General features: G+C 55.3%; 1 protein-coding gene across 1 annotated transcript; it reads right to left on the reverse strand.

Annotated features, from left to right (window-relative positions):
* Positions 1-227: 227 nt before the first annotated feature.
* Positions 228-13846, reverse strand: SFRP1 (secreted frizzled related protein 1). The gene is made up of 3 exons (XM_071579256.1): positions 13188-13846; positions 8304-8381; positions 228-2301 (listed from the first exon to the last, which is right to left on the reverse strand). Exons 1-3 carry the CDS (start codon positions 13720-13722, stop codon positions 1979-1981), a joined length of 936 nt encoding a protein of 311 aa, XP_071435357.1. The 5' UTR covers positions 13723-13846; the 3' UTR covers positions 228-1978.
* Positions 13847-19856: the final 6010 nt, after the last annotated feature.

Here is a 19856-nt window from a genome sequence, read left to right on the forward strand (position 1 = left end):
AGATTTAGCAGCAGCTCCCTCAGGCACAGCCAGCTCCTCTGCTGCACTGTGCTCAGGAAGGGCAGCCACGGGAGATGGGGGTCCCTGCCCCAGTCCCTGCAGGGCTTGTACAGGTGCTGCCACTGTGGGCACTCACAGACAACCAACCTTTCAGCTCACCATGACCCCACTCAGCTTCCCAACAGCTGGATTTGTCAGCTCTCTTCATCACTCACCTAATTAACCTGGGATGTTAAAGCCTGTGGTTTATTTATTTATTTACTTCACTGATAAAAGCACATTATCTACAATGATTAATTTTGCAATAAAGAAACAACACTACTACAAATGGTGGTCTAAGACAACCTAGTGGGACTCTCTACAAAGTTCATGTCCTAAATCCATCTCTCTGTTAGCTGTGAAACATCATTCCTCAGAGTGCTTGGCTTCTTCATGGAATTCTTCTACAACCAAGTCCACAGTTCTGTCCCCACGTGGGGAATAAACAGCACTCCTGGGATAAGGAATAATTAATTTACCAGCTTTGAGTGGGCTTGGTTCAAACCCCCAAAATATGAATTTGTTATTTCATTTAACTGTGATACAACAGGATTATCTCAGATCTCAGATGTTCATTCTCTTGGAGTATTAGTGATGGATGAGAATACTGAATGGAGGCAAGGAAGGATAATCAATGTAGAATGATATGGGTCTATGGAAAAGAGAACTTGTCCAATTAACAGAATAATGAATTTCAGTTTAGTCAATAAATGTAATCATTTGGATGAGATATTCTTTGTCTTTCATAAACTATTTGAAATCATACAAAGACAACATTTTGATTAGGGGGGGAAAAAAAAGTAGAATGATACAAAGCCAAGTTGTCACAGATCAAACAGACAAAACCCCAGGCTGATGGGTCCCACAGGGACAGCAAAGAGGGAGACGATGAGTTCCTTGTGGCACTCCACAGGGACAAGTTCTCAGCCTTCTGCACTCTGGTTCTTCACCAGCAGCCTGAAGGGACTATAAAAACATCAGTGGTAAAGTGAGGGAGTGACACAAACTGGAGGAGCTGAGCTCCCCCCCAGCCAGAGCCCTGGGCAGGCCAGTGGGCACACCTTTGCAGGGGGCTGAGATGGGACAGCAGGTCTGGGCTCCACCAGGCTGAGGACAGGGGAGCCCAGCTGGATATCGGGGCCCCCGTGAGGCCGAAGGCACAGATGGAGGCAGAGAGCCCCTCTGCCCCCAGCCCCATGGCCAGCACACCAACATGCTGGGCACGGCCTGGGGGCTCCAAGGCTGCCAGGGAGCAGCACAGCACTGGGCACGAGGGGCTCAGCTGGACTGGCAGAGGCCAGGGCAGGTGCCTGGTGAGACACTGCAGGAGATGCTGGTGAGGGAGGGCTCCAGCCCTTCAAGGCACCTTAAGGATCTGGGGTTAAGGCTTAAACAAAGCAGGTTTAGACTATAACAGGATTTTTTTACAGTGAGGGCAATTAGCTATGAGAAGTTTCATCAGAGGTTGTAATGGGCTCTCCACTACTCGTTTATTAACTTTGATCATGAGGATGGGATGTGTCTAATTGGCCAGCTCTGGTTCATACAGGAATCTGGAGCAATCCTGAAGCCATGAAGACAGGAGGGACATGGCCACGAGGGTCCTTTCTGCAAGCATGTAACCTCTTGACATCACCTCACACCCCTCTGCTTGCCCCCTTTACCTGACAGCTGCTATTTCAATGGTTTTACATATCTGTAGAGTAACAGGTCCTTGGGTACTGTGGACATAAACCATGTGTGACCTCAGCGCCTGTTGGGTGCGCACACGCCGCGTGCCCAGGGCTGTGGGAGGGCTGCGGTCAGTCAGGGAGCTCTGAGGAGCAGGATGGAGGAGCAGGAGGGCTTGGCTCCAGCCTCCCTGCTGCAGAGGAGCGAGCCCGAGCTGCCGTGCCCGCCCGCACAGGTCCAGGCGGCGGCTTCCCCGCCGCCCACTGTGTCACTTGAAAACGGACGGAAACGTGGGGCAGTCGGGAGATTTCATCTTCTTCATGAACTTCTTGAACTCTTTGTTCTTCTTGTCCCACTTGTAGATGGCTGTCAGCAGGTACTGGGTCTTCACCTGACGGCCCATGATGAGGAAGTAGTGGCCGAGGTTGTCCAGCTGGTGGCAGGGACAGTCTGCCCCGTTTTTCAGGAACAGCACCAGCTTCTTCAGGTTCTTCTTCCGGATGGGCCCCAACTTCAGTGCCTTCCTCTTCCGTGGGATGATCATCTTGTCCCCATTCTCCTTCTTCACTTCCTTTATGGTCATCTTAAGAGCTGTAAAACAAGCCAGAGAGAGGGGAAAAACAAAACAACTCCTGAGCAGCCTTCGCCAGCACAAAGCCTTTGCTAACTGGGGCTGGGGGGCAGTGGCACCGTGGCCCCAGGACAGCAGCAGTGCCCTGCCCCCCTGCAGAGGTGCAGTGCCCACTCCACTCCTCATCCCCCTTCTCCCCACTCAGCTCCTGTACCCCCTGCTCCACACCATCACCCCAGCTGTGACTTGGCCCACAGTGACACACAAACCTTGTGCCTGAGACAGAGCTGTCCCCACACCTGGGAGAGCATCAAGGTAAAACACTGACACCCCTGTTCCCCTTCCCCCAGCAAAGCATCCAGTGCTTTCCATTTGAGAGGGGACTTGTTCAGCTGTCGGTGAGCTCTTTGCAAGCAAAACCTTAGCTGAGTAAACAAGGTGATTTTCCTGCTCTAGAGGCATAGAGATACTCTTGAAAGGATCATTTAAAAGGTCAATTTGGTTTATCAAGCATGTGTTTGCAGTCACACCAGCCCTCAGGTGCCTGTGAAACACGTTTCCAAGCACTGGATGTCTCTGCATGGGAGCTGTGGAGACCCTGTCACACAGCCATGCCTGGAGCAGACATGTGCCTGCACCTTCCCCAGGAGAAGGGGAGTTGGTCTGACACAACCTCCATGGAAAATACTCTCCTCTTTGGGTTCAGCATCTTCCTGAGTTAATCACAACCAAAAAAAAATTAATGTTCCTTTGCATGACCATGAAGAGGAATTTTGCATACATGGTAAAAATGATGAAAATGTGTTGTACATTAAAGTATCACGTCTGTGCCATTTGGCTCTGCCTCTTTTTTGGGGGAAAGCACATATGGCCAAAAATTACTAACATATTTCCATCGTTTGGGAGTTTACTTCAGAGCTGCAGATAACTAGTGCTCAGAGAGGTGATTAATTGGCTGCTGTCCCTTCTCATTTGAGTCTGAGGGCGGGTGCAGGCAGCCCACAGGAGCCTCTGGCTCTGGCAGGGAGGCAGGTCCCCACAGCGTCGTTCCTTGAAGTCTTGCTCTGCTGGAACATGTAGCAGCAAACACGTGTTGCTTCCTGGACAGCAGCACTGCTCCCCATTCCAGGAAGGGATGGCAGCAGGACAGCATGCTGACAACCCCAAGCAGGCAGCACAGACTCAGGATCACCCTTCTGCTCCCATCCACTGCCCTGGCAACAGGAGCAATGCTCCTTGTCTGCCCCCGTGCCAAAAACGCCCACTGGGTTTGCCAAGGGCCCTGTCGTGTTACACTGTTACTGTACAAGGAAGTAATCCAGGACTGCAAACCTACGTGAAATTTTCATTCCATCTGCTTTCCAAACTCAGGATGCTTAAGGGGCTAAAGAGATTCCAGCTTTAGGGAGCTAGAGATGCTGAACCAGATCAGTTTGCAACATATCTGGAAAATGAAGCAAGTGGTTTTCAGGCTGCTCTAAGCTCCATGACATTAACTGGGCAGCAGCAGAACACCCCTCAAATGTGAGCTGCAGATTCTTTATCTGTGCTGACTTGGAGCCCCTGTGCTAAGCACAGGAGTGGCCAGTGCAGGAGGGATGGTAAAACACCATTATAATGGCACAATAAGAGATTTTTGCCAAATGGCTTGTTTGCAAACTGCTTTGCTGTGATCGTTGCAAGGTTCAACCCTTGCTGCTGGAGGAAGAAAAGGCTCTGGCAGCTGGTGGAGGTGCTGTCCTACTCCAAGCACCACAGTGCATGGGAGACAAAGAAGGCCTGGTAATCCTGTGCCATGGAGCTCCCAGCTGCTCCCCTCCCTGTGCACAGCAGTTTGTGAGCCAGCGATGCAGGTTCATGGGGGCTGCCCAGGGGAACCATAAATCCAGATGTGAGCCAAAACCTCATCCAAACCTCGCTCGTGCAGAGCAGCACACCGAGCCAAGATGGGATAACGCCAAGGGGGATGAAGGAGGAGGCTGATCAGGGGTGCAAGGAGTTTGTGTCAGACTCTGCTCTTCCCAGCAGTGATGTCCTTGTCACCAGCAACAGCCTGTGGTGCTGCCCAGGTAAACACAGCCTGGCTCAGGGACCGCCAAGCTTTGCTGCCTGCAGTGCTGCAGGGTGAGCAATCACACAAGAATGATGATCACTGCTCAGGCCTCACCCCTCTGCAGTGACCTGGCCCCACCTTGCTCCCCAACTTGGGCCACATTCCCCAACCTCCAGTCCATATTCCAAGGGAGGCATCAAAGCCACGTTCCACAGCAGCAGGGCTGGACACGCAGCTCCAGCACCTCCCACGCACACCAGAACAGCAGCACCTGAGGGCACATTCATTCCCAGTGCACATCCCACCCCAAGGGCTCACCATCACACAGCAGGATGCAGCCCTTGGCTCGGGGCTTCCTCCCTGGGAGCCTTGGCCTTTCTGCTCCCCCAGGCTGCACCAAATCCATCTCAGCACCGAGCAGGAAAGGGCCAGAATCACCTCCGAGACCTCACAATGTGTTTGCTTGGACACACTAAATCTTCAGCTGTGGCTGCCAGGCAGGAGCTGACCCCAGGAAGAGACCCAGAGGGTTGTCCACAGCACAAGCATGTGCCACCTTTCCAGTCCAGCAGCTGCACCACAGCCACAAGCTACACTTGGCATTGACTGTGGCACCAGCAGCAGCACCAGCACTCACCACCCCTGAGAGCTGCAGGGTCCATGTCCCACCCACCAGCCCATCCTCCCATTTCCTCTCACAGGACACTCAAGTTCCAGCACAACCTTCTCCAAGGACAGCACCATACTGGGGCAGCCAGTGTGAGACCAGAAGCACCTGTGCCCTGCTCACCACCCACCACCATGCACCCACCAGGAGTGTGCTCCACAGGCACCTCCAGCCCCTCTTTTTCAGCACAAGGAGCCTGTGACCAGCACATCATCTCTGCTGTTCTCCTGCCTGCACAGGCAGGGGCCCCACTTCAGCACCTCATGGTCAGGAAAGGGAATATGAGAGAAGGGAAAGCCTCACTGTTCCTTCAGCCTCATTTCTCCTTCCTTTAGAAATCACTGAGAAGGAGGAAACCTGCCAGAAGACACATTAGGGCTGTAACAGGAGAAGACTGCAGGCAAGGAGCTGTCAGTCACCGGGAAAAAATAAACAGCATGTATTGATTGTTCTGCAGTCCCCAGTGCCACAGAGCCCGTTCAGCAGGATCCCCTCAGACCCCAGAAAAAGGGCAGAAACAATAAATACAATCACTAAGAGAAACAGAGAGTGGAATGAACTCCAGGAGTAAGAAACAAGCGCTGGCTGCAGCCCAGGACAGCCGGGGGAGGCAGCTGTGGGGGCATGGGAGGCCGATCTCACGCTTCCTCTTGCATCCATCGCTGCCCCAGCACACCAGCACTGCACCAAAACCTACCCTGCACTGCTCTGTGCCCAGGCCAGAGGCCTGGCACCCCATGCTGACACCTAACCCAGAGCTGTCCTGCTCTTGGAGGAGCTGCCAAGCGACCTCAAACCAGCACCCCGGAGCCCACATTCATCACTGCTCAAACAAAGGCAAACCCCGAGTGTTCTGCTGGATCATGAGGCTGGCAGCCTCCTGGCACCCCTCTGAGCCCCAGCACCTTCTCCAAGACCCTCTTCTGCCTTTTCTTTACAGTCTTCCTGTGTCCACAGCTGGCTGCAGCTCTTTTCCTGCACAGTTCTCAGGATCACTCCCAGGGCTGCTACACAGCCACATATCCATGGTGGGCAAAGTGCTCCTCACCTCTTGTCTGTAACGAGCTCCTGGGATGTAAGAGAAATCTGCAGTAATGACACAGTGGGAATCAGTGCAGGACCCACCAACAGCTGCCCCATGCAGCACATGTTAGTTTAAACATTTATTGTACATGTCTGGCTTTGATGAGGATCTGTGACCTGTCAGCTGCCAGTGTTTACCTTGGTGGATGTATGTGAGAAACCTCAGTCTGAAGGGTCGGGAGTTTATTTTAGTGCCAGATAAACAGCTCTCCTTGAGAAATCACCCCATGACAGTAAACCCCCAAGACTAAACAAAGATCCAAGGGCCACGGACCATGTTTTGGGAAAACTTCCTGAAGCCAATGCCTCCTCCACTAGTTGCTCACTCTGGCTGAGACATCTCCCAGAGCCCCCACACTGCCCTCCCTCATGGGGCACAGGTAGGACCTGCATTGCATCCCATCCCTTGCTCCCGCTCCACAGCTGGCTACAAACTTGCCATATCTGCCAAGAAATATTTCCATCCTTTGGACACTGTCACCACAGTATTTCCCAGTAACAACTTACTCTGTGGGCAAGTCACTGCCCCCAAAGCCGCTCTGCCGAGGCCACAAATTCTTCTGGTTTGGCCTCTGCTCCCTGTTGTGTAACTGTCCCAGAGCACAGGAGGATATTTAGTGGCAGAAGCTGATGACAAGCACGTGGTTAAACTTGTTATTACCTTCCCAGCACTTGCCCACCAGTAGAATGCCACCTCGACTCACTTTTCTGCCAAGGTGATGGGTATTGCAGTGACACACCAGCAATGGAGCCACCACTGCCACCAGCCAGTGCCCCTGACTCCTCCTCTGGGATGGAGGTCCCCCAGCCACAGCCTCTGCATCACTCAAGCCCAGGCAGCAGCTCCTGCCCAAACCAGGTGGGCTGGTCCCAGAGGCCACTTGCTCCCTCTCCCAACCAGCTGGGAAACTCTCCCCAGTCTCTCCCCACATATGCAGTGGGGCAGGGGCAGCTGTGATTCAGCTCCCATCACATGCCTGAGCTCTGCACACCCCAGCTCACCCAGCTCTGGGTGCCCAACATCCCCTGCTCCCCAGCCAGGCTGTGCACTGAATGTCTGCTTCATTCCCTGACCAGGCCAGAAGTATTCACATTCCTGGGAGACTATTGCATGGGTGTTCCTGTTGATGGTTTTCCCTGTTAGAAAAAGTCTGAGCTGAACTTAGGACTTCTGGCATACCAAATCTGCAGGAGAGTTGAGAATTCATTTCCAGCAGAAAGGGTAACACGCCAGCATGCAGAGCAGGTTTGGGTTTGCATAGCACGCTCCAGCACAGGGCACATTCAAGTGTTAATCCCCCAGGAATGCACACCTTGTTCAATATGCCTTTAATAACCTTCCGGGAAAGTTACATACACCAGCAAGGATGTCAAAACCAGTTAATTCTGGGTTTGATCTGAGCCAGCTAATATTTTTCCCTGTGATAATCTTTTTTTTTTTTTAAATGAAGTTCAGTTTATCTCTGATTGTCTCACTCACTCATAATATATTTAGGACACAGCTTTCCAGTAGCTCTGCATTTTTAAGCTCACAGCTTGGCCCTAGCTGGACAAGGACTATCTTTGGGGCTTTACACCTCGATTTGACAAGAGCAGCACAACTTTGTTAAAAAGAAACGCAGCAGTACAAGCAATCCAGGGAAGAGGGAGGCTGGTTTCCTCATTCATGCTTGCAGGCAGAGGTAAGGGTCCATGCTACACGTTACTCCTGCAATCACACAAGAGCTTGTGAACACCAGGGTTAAGTTACAGCCCCCTCGAGTTCAGCAAAGAACCGGCACTGCCACTTCTGCCCCAGCCCTGGCCCCAGACCAAGGCTCTGCTGGGGCCGACAGCAGCACTGCTGCTTTGGCAGGTGGCCCCACTCCCAGGGGGACTGTCCCACACCACATTTCCCAGGAGGAGCAGGGGAGATGCCCAGCACCGTCGTTGGGGCCATGCGGTGCACGGGCACTGCCTCAGGACCACCACCCCTGTCCCCACGTGCCTGGCTGCAGGAGCTGGGCACATCTCAGACACATCCAGTGCAGTCCCGTCCCTGTGCCCGCCTCCACGCACCCACACTGACATCTAGAGGCACACACCACTGGCCTCAGGGCCACACCGTCACAGCAGAGCAGGCAGGGAAACCCAGGGGGCCCAATCCAGCCCACACAGGAGCCACGCTGCCCCGTGCCCACCTGGGAAGCCTCCCCATGCCCCCAAGTGCTCCTTCTTACCAAACTCGCTGGCACACAAGTGCTCCACAATGGCCTCTGACTTCATCTCATTGTCACAAGGAGGACACACAGTTGTTCCTGCCAAGAGAAGAGAAGTGGAGAGAGGCAGTGAGAAACCAGCTGAAGCAGCACTGCAGAGCCAGGCAGCTCACACTGTCAGACTGCTGCCCTCGAGGGGACCATGTGCCCAGGTTGCCAGCTTCCAGTCCTGCAGGACAACACCCTGTCTGGGGATAGGAGCCATCCACCAGCTCACAGGGCAGCCTCCTGCCAACCCCACTCCAATGCTGTCAGTGGCCCCAGGGCACGGCACAGGCAGGAGCAGGCAGCTGCCAAGAGCAAGAGGACAGCCCTGGCAAGTAGAACAGTTTTCAGGACCAGGCAGTCAGCTGAGGGGAGCTGGTCACTGTGGGGCATGGCCCACAGCCTGCTGACACTCCCACCCCAGGGCATGCCAAGGCAAAGCACACGGTGCCCAAACCCCTGCACAGCAGGAGGAGAATACCCAGGGATGGCTCATGCACCAAAGGGCCACCCCAGTGCCAGGCAGGGGGCTCAGGACTGGGAGAGCTCTGCATTTTTAAGCTCACACCTCGGCCCTACCTAGACTGCACGACTCTTGCAGGCACCACCCCACTCCAGCACAACCCCAGGAGGGCCAATCTTCTCTCTTTGTTTTGAGCCCAGGGCAGCCTCACGGCTCCAGTGGAGCAGAGCTGGCTCTGCTTGCCAGACCCTGGCAGTGGCCAACATCCGCCTCTTGAGAAACATCAGCCCAGGAGATTTCACTGGGATCTGTCCTGGGAGGAAAGCTCACTTCAACCAGAGAATAAGGATCTGTTTCCAGGTTCCCATCTGCAGCCAGAGCTGAGACCACCCAGCAGCACAGACGGAGATCTGTGCTACTGGCAGATGAATTTATTGAGCTGGGAGATGCTGCTTGTTCCCGGTCCAGCAGGACGGAGGGCTCTTCCCACACAAGGGAGTTACTCTCAGGGACAACACTGCAGCAAAACATCTGCCGGTCCCTGTGTGCAGACACAGCACTCACAGCCTTCCAGCCCTCAGCCAGGCCAGCAAACCCACAGCATTGCTGAGCCCAAAGAGCAGAGATGTGTCCCAGAAAGAGGGTGAAGAGCCAGCACGCCTGGTGAGGGGGGCACAGCCACGACCACAGAGTCGTGTCTCCTCAGCCACAGATGCCCCACGGGGCTCCAGGCGAGACATTTGTTTTCTGTGGCTTGTTCTTCCCTTCTCGCCACCCCTAAATCTGTTCTGTGCCAAATGCTAATTCCTGGGGACATGCACCATGACTTTATTAATCACACATGCAGAGCAACTGGCCTTCCGCTCTCCCCTCTGTGTGAGCCACAAATCAGCCTTCAGAGCAGCAACACTCAGCTCCACAGTCCCACTCCCAGCACCTCCACACCTCCCTATCATCTGGGTAACCTCCTCTTCCAAACCCCTAACGTGCAATTGCCACTATTACCATGTTAACTTGGAGTGACACAGGCAGAGGCCAGCCCTTGGGGACATGAAGACAAGACATCCCCAACACTTTATTTTTAAAATCAGCACTCAGAATATTTTCTTCCAGGCTGCACACTTAATTAGCTCATGACAAGGGAGAGAGGGTGTTCCCAGGAGGGCGACAGCCTCAGTGCTGCATCTGCTGCAGAGCCAGGAGTTTGTCATTGTGCTGAGGACCACCCTCAGGAACAAGGGGGGTTCCTGCCATGCAAAGCACTTCAACCTGCCTCAGCAGCCAAAGTGCACGTGAGGAGGCTGGTCAAGCCCACACCAGTCAGACAAACATGAAAGCCACTGCTGCATCCACCCTATGAGCTTCCCAGAAAACCACTTTAAAAAAACCCCCAAAAATGGAAAATAAGACTCATTGTTCCCTGGTGCAAACACAGGCTTTGTTCTAGCTGTGCTCCAGCAGCCTCTGGGCAGGCTCTGGCACACCCAGGGTGGCAGGGACCCCTGCCTTGCTGTGCCAGCACCCAGAGGCAGCAGCCACCCCACAGGCTGGAGCTGGGAGCCCCTGGGTAGCCCCTTCCACGAGCAGCAGCCTCACTCATGTACCCCTGCCCTGACTCAATCAGTTTGCTCAGAGTCCCACCCAACCTGACCTCGGATGCTTCCAGGGACGAGGCATTCACCACATCTCTGGATAACCTGTGCCAGTGTTCTGGAACCCTCAGAAAAACTTCTTCCTTATGTCCAATCTAAATCAACTCATTCTCCAGCACTGTCACAGCATAGCAGGACTGTAGGGGACACTGTCCTGTGCTGACAGGAAGGGAAATTGTTCTCTGCCCTGGGACACCACATCATGTCATGGTCAGGAACACAAACACTGGAGGCCTGGCCAGCTCTGTACCCCACAAACTGCTGCTCTGTGGAGCCACAGCTGCCCCAAACCCACCTGCCCTCCCACTCCTCCCCAGGCACCGTGGCTGATGTCTCAGCTCACCCTCCTGGCCTGCTGCAGGTCGGCTGGGGCCCGTCTGACGGCTCCACTCCAAGCACAACCTCAGGCTGCTTCCAGCTCGCTTGTTCCCTGCTGACCATTTTCCAATGCCTGGCTGCAGAGCCAGCTTACTCCAGGGGCAGGAGAAGGAATGTGTAATGCTGTATTAATCTGCAACTCCCCTGATGCATCCCGTGGGCCTGCAGGCTTTACCGCCTGTGCATAAGGAGAAAGGAATTCAACAGGTCAGCTCTTTGAGAGGCAGAAACAAATTCCAATTTCAAGGTGTTAATGGGGAAAAATACTGAAAGGGCTCGTTCTTATTAGTGCTGAGAGAAAAGGGGGGACACTGCTGAGTTCTGCCCCTCTTTGAACCAACAGGAAACACCCCAGTGCCCAAGAGTTGAAGGGGCTCCAGGAGTTGGCACTGACAGAAAATGCAGACAAATCATGGACAGAGTGTTCATGGCAGAGCCCAGACAGAGGGAAGGACCCAAGCAGCACAGGGACCAGGGCTGAGCAGCAGCTCACCCAGGAGGACTCTGCATTTGCAGGAGGTGGCAGTGCCAGAACCAAAGTCTGGACCCTGTTGTCACCTTGAGCCACCAGCAGATCCTCAGTGGGGGTTCACATCACAGCAGTGCTTGCAATTAACTTGGAGTTTGCTCTGCTCACTCTGGGGCACCAAAAGAAAGCAGTAATGTCCCACCCCAGTGCTGCTGTCCAGACAGGTCTGAAAGGTGACCAGAAAGTTGCAACTACACATGTGAAAACATGACAGATGCTGCTTATCCAGAAGACGGTTCCAGGGTCTTGGCACATTAATGTCTGTAAAATGAATGACCTGCAAACAGCTCACTCTGTTTCAGACCTTGGAAGGGGCAGCTCAGACCCAGCTGCCTCAGGAGCATGCTTGGCTGCAAGTCCCTGGGGAATAAAAGCAACCTTTGTACCTGCAACACAGGACCTGCCTGTGGTCTTGACCAAGGGTCCAGGTTCACACAGGACATATTATTTTAGAGCCTTCCTGGAAACAAAGAGCTTCCTCCAGCAATTACATCAGTAAGGGTAAGCCAGTGTGGCTGTACTTGTGCCACTGTTGGGACAGGCTGGGTCCCTGGGAATGAGGGCAGCCAGAGCTCAGCCCCTGGCACAGGCACAAGCTTCCCGCTCCACCTGGCTCTGGGTGCCACTGTCAAGACACGACACAGAGTCCCATGTACAGCTCCTCTGGGTGCTGAGCTTGGGTGTCCCCTGTGCCTGCCAGCCCACAGCCACTGCCTCTTTGCTCTCACTGCCCTCCATGAGCCTCCACAAGGCTCCTGGAGACACCCCAGAGCATCTCTCCTCTGCTGCAGGAGGCACTCCCTTTCTGTCCCGTATCAGAAGGGCTCCCTGAAGTGTAAGTCCCTTTAGGACAGGCAGGATGACACTGCACAGTCCCCACCAGCTGAGTGAGGGCTGCCAGCAAAGCACCACATATGGCCTTTGTCTGTACAGGTAACTGCAAAAGGCAGCTGGTGGCTGGTGGGATCAGCAGTGCCCATCACTATCCCCCTGTGGAATCAGGAGTGCCAATCCCTTTCAGTTAAGCTCTGCTCACCAAAAAGCACTGCTCTCTATCAGAACCTTCTGCCATCTCCCTCCACAAACATCCCTCCCACCAGCCTTTCACAGTTCTCCAACTGAGAATGCCAAAGTTGACACCAGGATATTTTCTTATTGTAAAGTTTCCAGCAACAAGCCAGACTCACTGCAACTCACACACAAACAAGCAAGTCTGGCACCACAGGAACGTGCTGCTTGCAGTGGAAACAAATGTGAACCACATCCACTTTCCCTGGTCATTTCCTGGAGGTCTCTTGCCCCCTCTCCAGCCCACAGCCCACCCAGGGCAGGGCTGGATCTCCACTGCATGCCCAGCAACCAACAGCCCAGCCTCTTGCCCCAGGATGGAGGGGACGTGGGGGATCCTGCCAGGACCACAGTCACTATTGACTGGTCAGCCAGCACTTTCTGCTGCAGGAGACAAGTGTCCTCCTGCTGCCCAGAGCAGCACTGCAGGAGTTGGGATGGGGAGCAGAACTGCTGCCAGGGTGGTGCAGCACCCGGGGTCAGAGGGTCCATCAGTGCCTGTGTGGGGCTCAGAACCAGCTGTGCCCCAAACAGCCTGACCTGAGGCTTGGCTCTGGGACAGGGATGAGGAGCTGGCAGGGCATGCAGCCTCCCCTGGGACAGGGCTCACAGGCTGGAGGAGGGCTGCTACCAAGAAACAGAGTTCAGGTGAGCCTCCTCCTGCTGCAAGACCCCCTCTAGTCCCAACCAGCCCCTCCTGGGCTAACACCGGCTCTGTCAGCTCACACAGGAGTGACAGGAGCAAGGCTGCAGCACCGGCCATGCCTTACCTTTGGGCCTGGAGACCTCGGTGGCATTGGGAGTTGTCATGGCAATGCAGACATCATCCTGGGGAAACTGGTCACACTTGAGCATCTCTGGCCAGAAGAAGCCAAAGAACTGCATGACGGGCTCACAGGAGTCACGGACGGCCTCACAGAGCCAGCGGCAGGGGTAGACGGGCCGGTCCAGGCACACGGGGGCAAAGAGGGAGCAGAGGAAGACCTGGGTGCCCATATGGCAGTTCTTGTTGAGCAGCGGCACCCAGCTGCTCGCCTGGTGCTTCACCTCGGCCATGGTCTCGTGGTCCAGCAGGTTGGGCAGCACCATCTTGTCGTAGCCCACGCTGTGGCAGAGCCGCAGGTCTGCGGGGATGGCCACGCACTGGTGGGGCTTGGCGTAGAAGCGCCCGCCGGGGTAGGGGCCCAGGTCGGACTGGTAGCTCACATAGTCATACTCGCTGGCCCCGCCGCAGGCCACCAGCCCGGCGGCCACCGACACCAGCGCCCGCAGCACGGCCCCGCCGGGCCCCCGCATGCTGCCCATCGCCGCGACCGCCGACGGTGCGGCCCCGACGGCGCCTCCCGCTGTCGGCGGCCGCCTCGGGGCTCCCTCCCCGCAGCTCCCTCCCCGGGGCCCCGACCCGCCGCAGCCCCAGCAGCAGCAGCAGCCCCAGCCCCAGCCCCTCCGCTCCCACTCCCACTCCCACTCCCACTCCCACTCCCGCTCCCACTCCCACTCCCGCTCCCGGCGCTGTCCCGGCCCCGCTCTGGCCCCGCTCCGGCCGCGCCGCGGGTTTGTGAGCGCGCCCCAGCCAATCAGCGCCGCGCCGCCCGCCGCGCGCCCGCCCGCCGCTGCCAATCAGCGCCCCGACAGCCAATCGCGGCCCGCCCCGCCCGCCCCGGCCACGCCTCCGGCGCGGCACCGACGGACCCGCAAACCCAACCTGGCCCCGCAAAGCCATCCCGCAAACCGGCCCCGTTAAATCGGGCCTCGCAAGCCCCAGCTCCGCAAAGCCACTCCCGCAAAGCCACTCCCGCAAACCCAGCCTGGCCCCGCAAAGCCGTTCCCGCAAACCGGCCCCGTTAAATCGGGCTCCGCAAGTTCCAGCTCCGCAAAGCCACTCCCGCAAAGCCACTCCCGCAAACCCAACCTGGTCCCGCAAACCGGCCCCGCAAAACCCAGCTCCGTTAAACTTGGCTCCGCAAACCTGGCCCCGTTAAACTCGGCCCCGCAAAACCCAGCCCCTCTAAACCCATTCCCGCAAAGCCGGCCCCATTAAACTTGGCCTCGCAAAGCCCAGCCCCGCAAACCCGTTCCGCAAACCGGCCCCGCAAAGCCGGCCCGGCCCCGCACCACCTGCAGCGGGACCAGGGCCTGATGGGGGCTCAGGGGTCCCGGGAGCGCTGAGCTCCCCCCCGGGCATCGCCCGGCTCCTTCCCCGGTGGGCTCGAAGCGGTCCCGGCGCTCCCGAGCGGCTCCTCCAAGGTTGCAGATGTTTCTGTGAACCTGGGCTGGACCGCGCAGACCTCATTTCCCTGTGGACAAATTCCAACAGAAACTATGGTATTTGGGGGAGAAAAAAAAAAAGGAAAAGAAGTTTAAAAAACCACACAGAGCGAAGGTCTGTTCCTTAAAGTGGTACCGCGCGTGAGAACCCGGCTCCGGGGGAGCAGGAGCTGCATTCATTCCCCGTCTTTCTGAGCTCCCCAGGCTGGCAAAGACCCGTTTCCCCCCAGAGCCGGAGCTGGGCACGTGCAGGATGGTGGCCCTGAGCCCACCCGGGTACCACTGCAGTGTCCCCGGGCGCACGCCGGGCACGACGAGCCGGCTCGGTCCTTGTGCACATTGAGCAGCTCTGCCCACCTCGTGCCCTTGGGCTCTCCCGAGCTCCCTCCTCCGGACCCTCCAAAGCTCCTGTTCCTGCTGCTGCCTTTGGCTCGAACAGCTTGTGCCGTTTAGTACAGGAACTACACCTCATTGAGAGGTAAATGGAAGAGGCTCTGAAGCCTGGGAGCCTGAAAGAGCCACTTTCACCCGCGGGCCAGCAGAAGAGAGCAGCCTGTTAGCGCCACTAATGAAGTGAAGAATTCAGCAGTAAACAGGAGACGTCCGTGCCCTAAAGGTGCCTGTAGTGGAGTGAAAGAGGCACTTGGATGGAGCAGGTCCTCTCCTGCTGCCTGGGCTCAGGAAATGTTGGCAAAGCACTGATTATTGCACCAAGAAATAGCTGCAAAATTAACTTTTGGTCCCTCGAGAAATTCTGACAGAATTTGCTTTTACCAAAACGGGTTTGGAGACTCTGAAACACATTATTTTAAGAATGTAGTGCTGTGTGGCAGGTGTAAGGTGAAACATGGAACAGGGCACTGATCTGCTCGAGGCTTTACTCAAACATCTTTATTGGCACCCAAGTGTTACATCCATGGGCACGAGTCTCCAGTTAGGAGCCAGACTGTGACAGTGACTGCATTTTCCATGTCAAGATCATAGGGAAGTGTCAGAGCCCCTCCATTTGCAGAGTGGCAATGGGCATTTGACTTTGGCAGTGCTACAATTCTTCTGTTTCAGGCTGAGGAGTGATGGGGACACCATAGGTAGGAAGTCAAATGCCACGTGGCACCAGGTAAGTGTCCTGCCATGATCACTGCAAGGATATGTGCCCTGGAGCATCCCACACTGATGAGTGGGCTTGGCTGCAGCCCTGGCACACTGGGCAGTGGCTGCTGAGCCTGCCAGCTTTCCAAGCAGGGAAGCTGCAGTGCAGCATGTCTTGGCTGCTAAATCCAACCACACTCACGGCCTGCAGAGTTCTTGAACTCGGCTCAGGGAAGGTCTTTGCTGGCTCCCTTCTCTCCTCTGTGGCTGATACCCACATTCACAGCAGCAGTGCCTGAATGGGAGGCCAAGAGTGAATTGTGAACTGAAATACAACTGACCAGCAAATACAATTGCCAGCAAACCATTAAAAAAAAAAGGAGGAGAAAGGGAAAAAGCCAAACAAAATTAAGAAGCCAACAGCTCTGGTCTAGGCCACTAAATTGCTTAATGCACAATATAAGACTTCTTAGAGAGCAGATGCCCAGGAAGGGCTGCTCTTTCCACAAACCCCTTCCAAATTTGGCACAAACTTTTCTGAGTGTAGCCTTTGCAGCCTTTTCCCTTCATAATCATGTAGCCCCTTACTGCTTCTTAAATCTCATTCTCTTTAATCTTAATTACTGCTTCTTAAATCTCAGCCTAGTCTCTAATGTCATCATTTAACCCTACTTTATAGCCATTTATTGCTGCCTCTCCCACAGGGGCTAACATTTGCTTTTTGAATAATGAGAGGCTTTGCACCACGCACCATTCTGGCTGTCCCCAGCCCTCTCCTGCCCTGTGAAAAGCCCAGCCCAATTAACCGTGCCTATTCTCGGCTCCATTGTTTGTCCTGGCAGCCCGCGGGACCAGGCGCTCTGCCCGCCCCCGCCCCGCAGCTCCGCATCCCGCTCTGCTCAGCATCCACCTGTGGCAGGTGCTCAGTGGGGACAGGGCGAGTGGTGGCCCCTGTGCCCCAGGCTGCGGTGCCCTCCTGCCTGTCCCGTCCTCTCTGGCTGCTCTGGGCACACTCTGCCCCGGCTGCCTTCCCTGGAATGCGCCTTTCCCTCCACGCCGCCCCGGGGAAACAGGCAGGCGTGGGATAATAGAATATATTAGCCCTGAGCCCATTCAGGCCCTGGCTCTTTAGGAACAATGCCTGCTAACTGAGCTGATTTTTGCCAAATGACTGGCTTTCGTGCATGAGCAGCAAAGTGAAGCCCCCAAACAGTCCCATGCAACAAGCGCTGTTGCCCAGGGCTCATTGTTTTACTGCTGCATTTCAGGGCATGGAGGAGTCATGGCCTTGCCTGCCCTGGCATTTCTTCCCCAGTTTCCCAGCCCTGTGTCTCAGCCCCAACAGAGGCAGCAGTGATGGGGGCAATGAGACTCCTGCAGTCCCTGCCCCGGGGCTGTGCTGCCCTTTGGTGCCCGTGCCCTCTCCAAGGAGGGGATGGGACACACCAGTGCTGGCAGCCCACCCTCCATGTCCCCACACAGAGAGCCTGCCGTGCCACCCCTGTGGCATGACAGCTCCTGGACACTTCCAGGGAATATTTGCTTTAGGTTAGACCCCCTGGGACCACCAAGAGCTGGTAGCCCTGCCGGGGTCAGCCCCTGAGGAGGATGTTGGTTTTACTGTGTTTGTTTTCTGGTTTGCTCAGTGGGTCACTCCGAGGCTCCAATAACACCAAGGCAGACGGGAACACTCCCTCACCCCACGACAGGGCAATCTGCACAGGGAGGATTGGCAGCTGTGGAGACCCACTCAGGCACCCCATCCAGGTGCCCAGCACCCCATCCAGGTGCCCAGCACCCCATCCAGGTGCCCAGCACCCCTGGGACTGCAGGGATAACTCCACCAAGAGCTGGCCTACAACAGGGCTGAGATCAAGGCATGCAACAATTCCAGCTGATGTCTCCTGTTAGTGTGAAATTAGCACCATTAAATGCTATTACTATACACTATCAACAATGGGTTTACTAGCTGAGATAACATATAAAGAACTACAAGAGCTAATGCCTTCAGCACTGTCGAAACTCTGACCGTCTGCCCCTCGTCCCAGGAGGGAACTGATGGCAAATGTTTACAGGGGCTTATAAATATTTATCCTGTAATAACTTGCTGCATTACAGCACATTCTTCTCCACGAGGCTCAGCTCTGCCCTGGACCAGGTGCAGGCTGCTGAGAGGGGCTGTGGTGTATATAAAGTTTGCCTGAATAACATCCAGCGAGTGCTGGTGTTCAATAAAACCGCAGCAGCCGAGCTGTGCACGGGAAAGGTGCTGCAAGTCATTCCTTACCCAACAAAACAAAAATGTGGCTGGGGAGCACAGGTGTGCAGGCACCTTGGTGTGGGTGCAAACCCCTGCTGGGCTGCCAGAAGAACTTGGGGAAGTGCTGCAAGTCAGCAGGGAGCTATAAATCACACCCCTGAGCCAGCGGGATGGGAGCCTGAGCCCAAGAACAGCCCTGTGGTGCCTGAGCTCATGGGGACCCTCAGCTGCTTTGGGGAGGACCCCAAAGGAAGGGAGCTGGAGACCCACCCACCATGGGAAACACCTCCCCATGCTTCCCTCTCTGTGGCAATCCTATCTGCTGTCTTTCTTCTAATAATTTTTGAGCCATCCATCCACTTATTTATTTATCTTTCTCATGTTTAATGACTTGCAAGAGCATTAGAAGCCTGTGGTTTGGAAAACATGTGACAGTCTCCAAGCAGGACCAGAGATGAAGCTCAGAACTACTTTCTAACAGGAGTAAATAAACAGCTTGGAAAAGCTCCATTGTGTATATTCTAGGTTGCTATTTTCTTAACCCTGTCTCATTAAGATGGATGGAGTTTCTGCTTATTAGTAATTTGGCAAGTTCCTCTTTGTGTACACTCTGCACTTCTCACTAATGACGCTGTGCTTCAGTGATTAACAAAAGAGACTTCCAGCACAGTCAGTGAAAACACAGCCACGCACTTGGGGCACTGGGACAGAAACCCAACACTCTGGAGATTCCATCTGTGGAAGACAAGGAACTGCAGGGAACCCAGAAAGGAGAAGCTGCTGGTCATAAAACCTTTGCTGACACTCAAATAATTGCAACCTGAGGATGTTGGTTCTTTGATTTACATGCACAATTGCAGAGCTGACAGAGCCTGTAACACAGTGATTCAGAGCTCTTCCTCTGCTGGTCTTAAGACACTTCTGAAGGACGTGAAGCTGGCACTGCTACTGCCTGGATTTACAGCTGGCCATTAAAGTATGTTTACAAGCCTTGAGTACAGTGTACACATCTGGTGAATCATTGATCAAACAAACAGCTCCTCGTGTCGTGCTCCCCCTCTCAGCTTTTCCTACTCCTCTGTTACCCAGCCCAGAGCCCCTGTCTGGTGGCAGTGCCCACCAGGCACACACCTGTACCTGCACGGGGCACACTCCCAGCTGGGTGTGCAGCCTGGTGGCCGCCCTCAGTGGGTTCACCCCAGCACTGAGGGCTCACACCAAGGAGCCAAACCCAGGGCTGGCAGGGCTTGTGTTCACTGCACAGGCACAGTGGAAGAGAAGCAGGGTGGAGATGGGATGCAGCATCAAACATGTGGGGATGCAGCATCCCTGTCTGTGGCACTGGGCAGCACTGGGCACAGCCCACGGGCAGGACTGCACTGGAGCCTTCCTTCCAGCAGGAGAAAAATCCTGGGCTTGGTGTTTTACCAGCATGGCAGTGCCTGGGGCCAGGGAGCAGCAGGAGCTGCGGGCCCCCACCATGGCTCTTTGTGCTGCTGTGAGAGGATCTGGCCAGCTGTGCAGTCATCTGTGGCCAGACCCCCACTCCCCTGGCCACAGAGCTGGGCAAAGGCCAAAGGGTAAAGGGCAAACCATGGGAGCAGAAACAAAGCTGGCTCAGCTCATTCATGCAAACCCTTTCAGGAGCTTTTGGGTGGCAGGACAGACAGTGATGGGAGTGCAGGACAGACAGCCAGGGGATGGCAGAACAGACAGCCATGGGAGGGCAGGACAGACAACCATGGGAGTGCAGGACAGACAGCCATGGGATGGCAGGACAGACAGCCCTGGGGGTGCAGGACAGACAGCCATGGGATGGCAG

The sequence above is a fragment of the Pithys albifrons genome, chromosome 29 (genome assembly GCF_047495875.1).
Source record: "Pithys albifrons albifrons isolate INPA30051 chromosome 29, PitAlb_v1, whole genome shotgun sequence".
In the NCBI taxonomy this organism is placed as follows: Eukaryota; Metazoa; Chordata; class Aves; order Passeriformes; family Thamnophilidae; genus Pithys; species Pithys albifrons.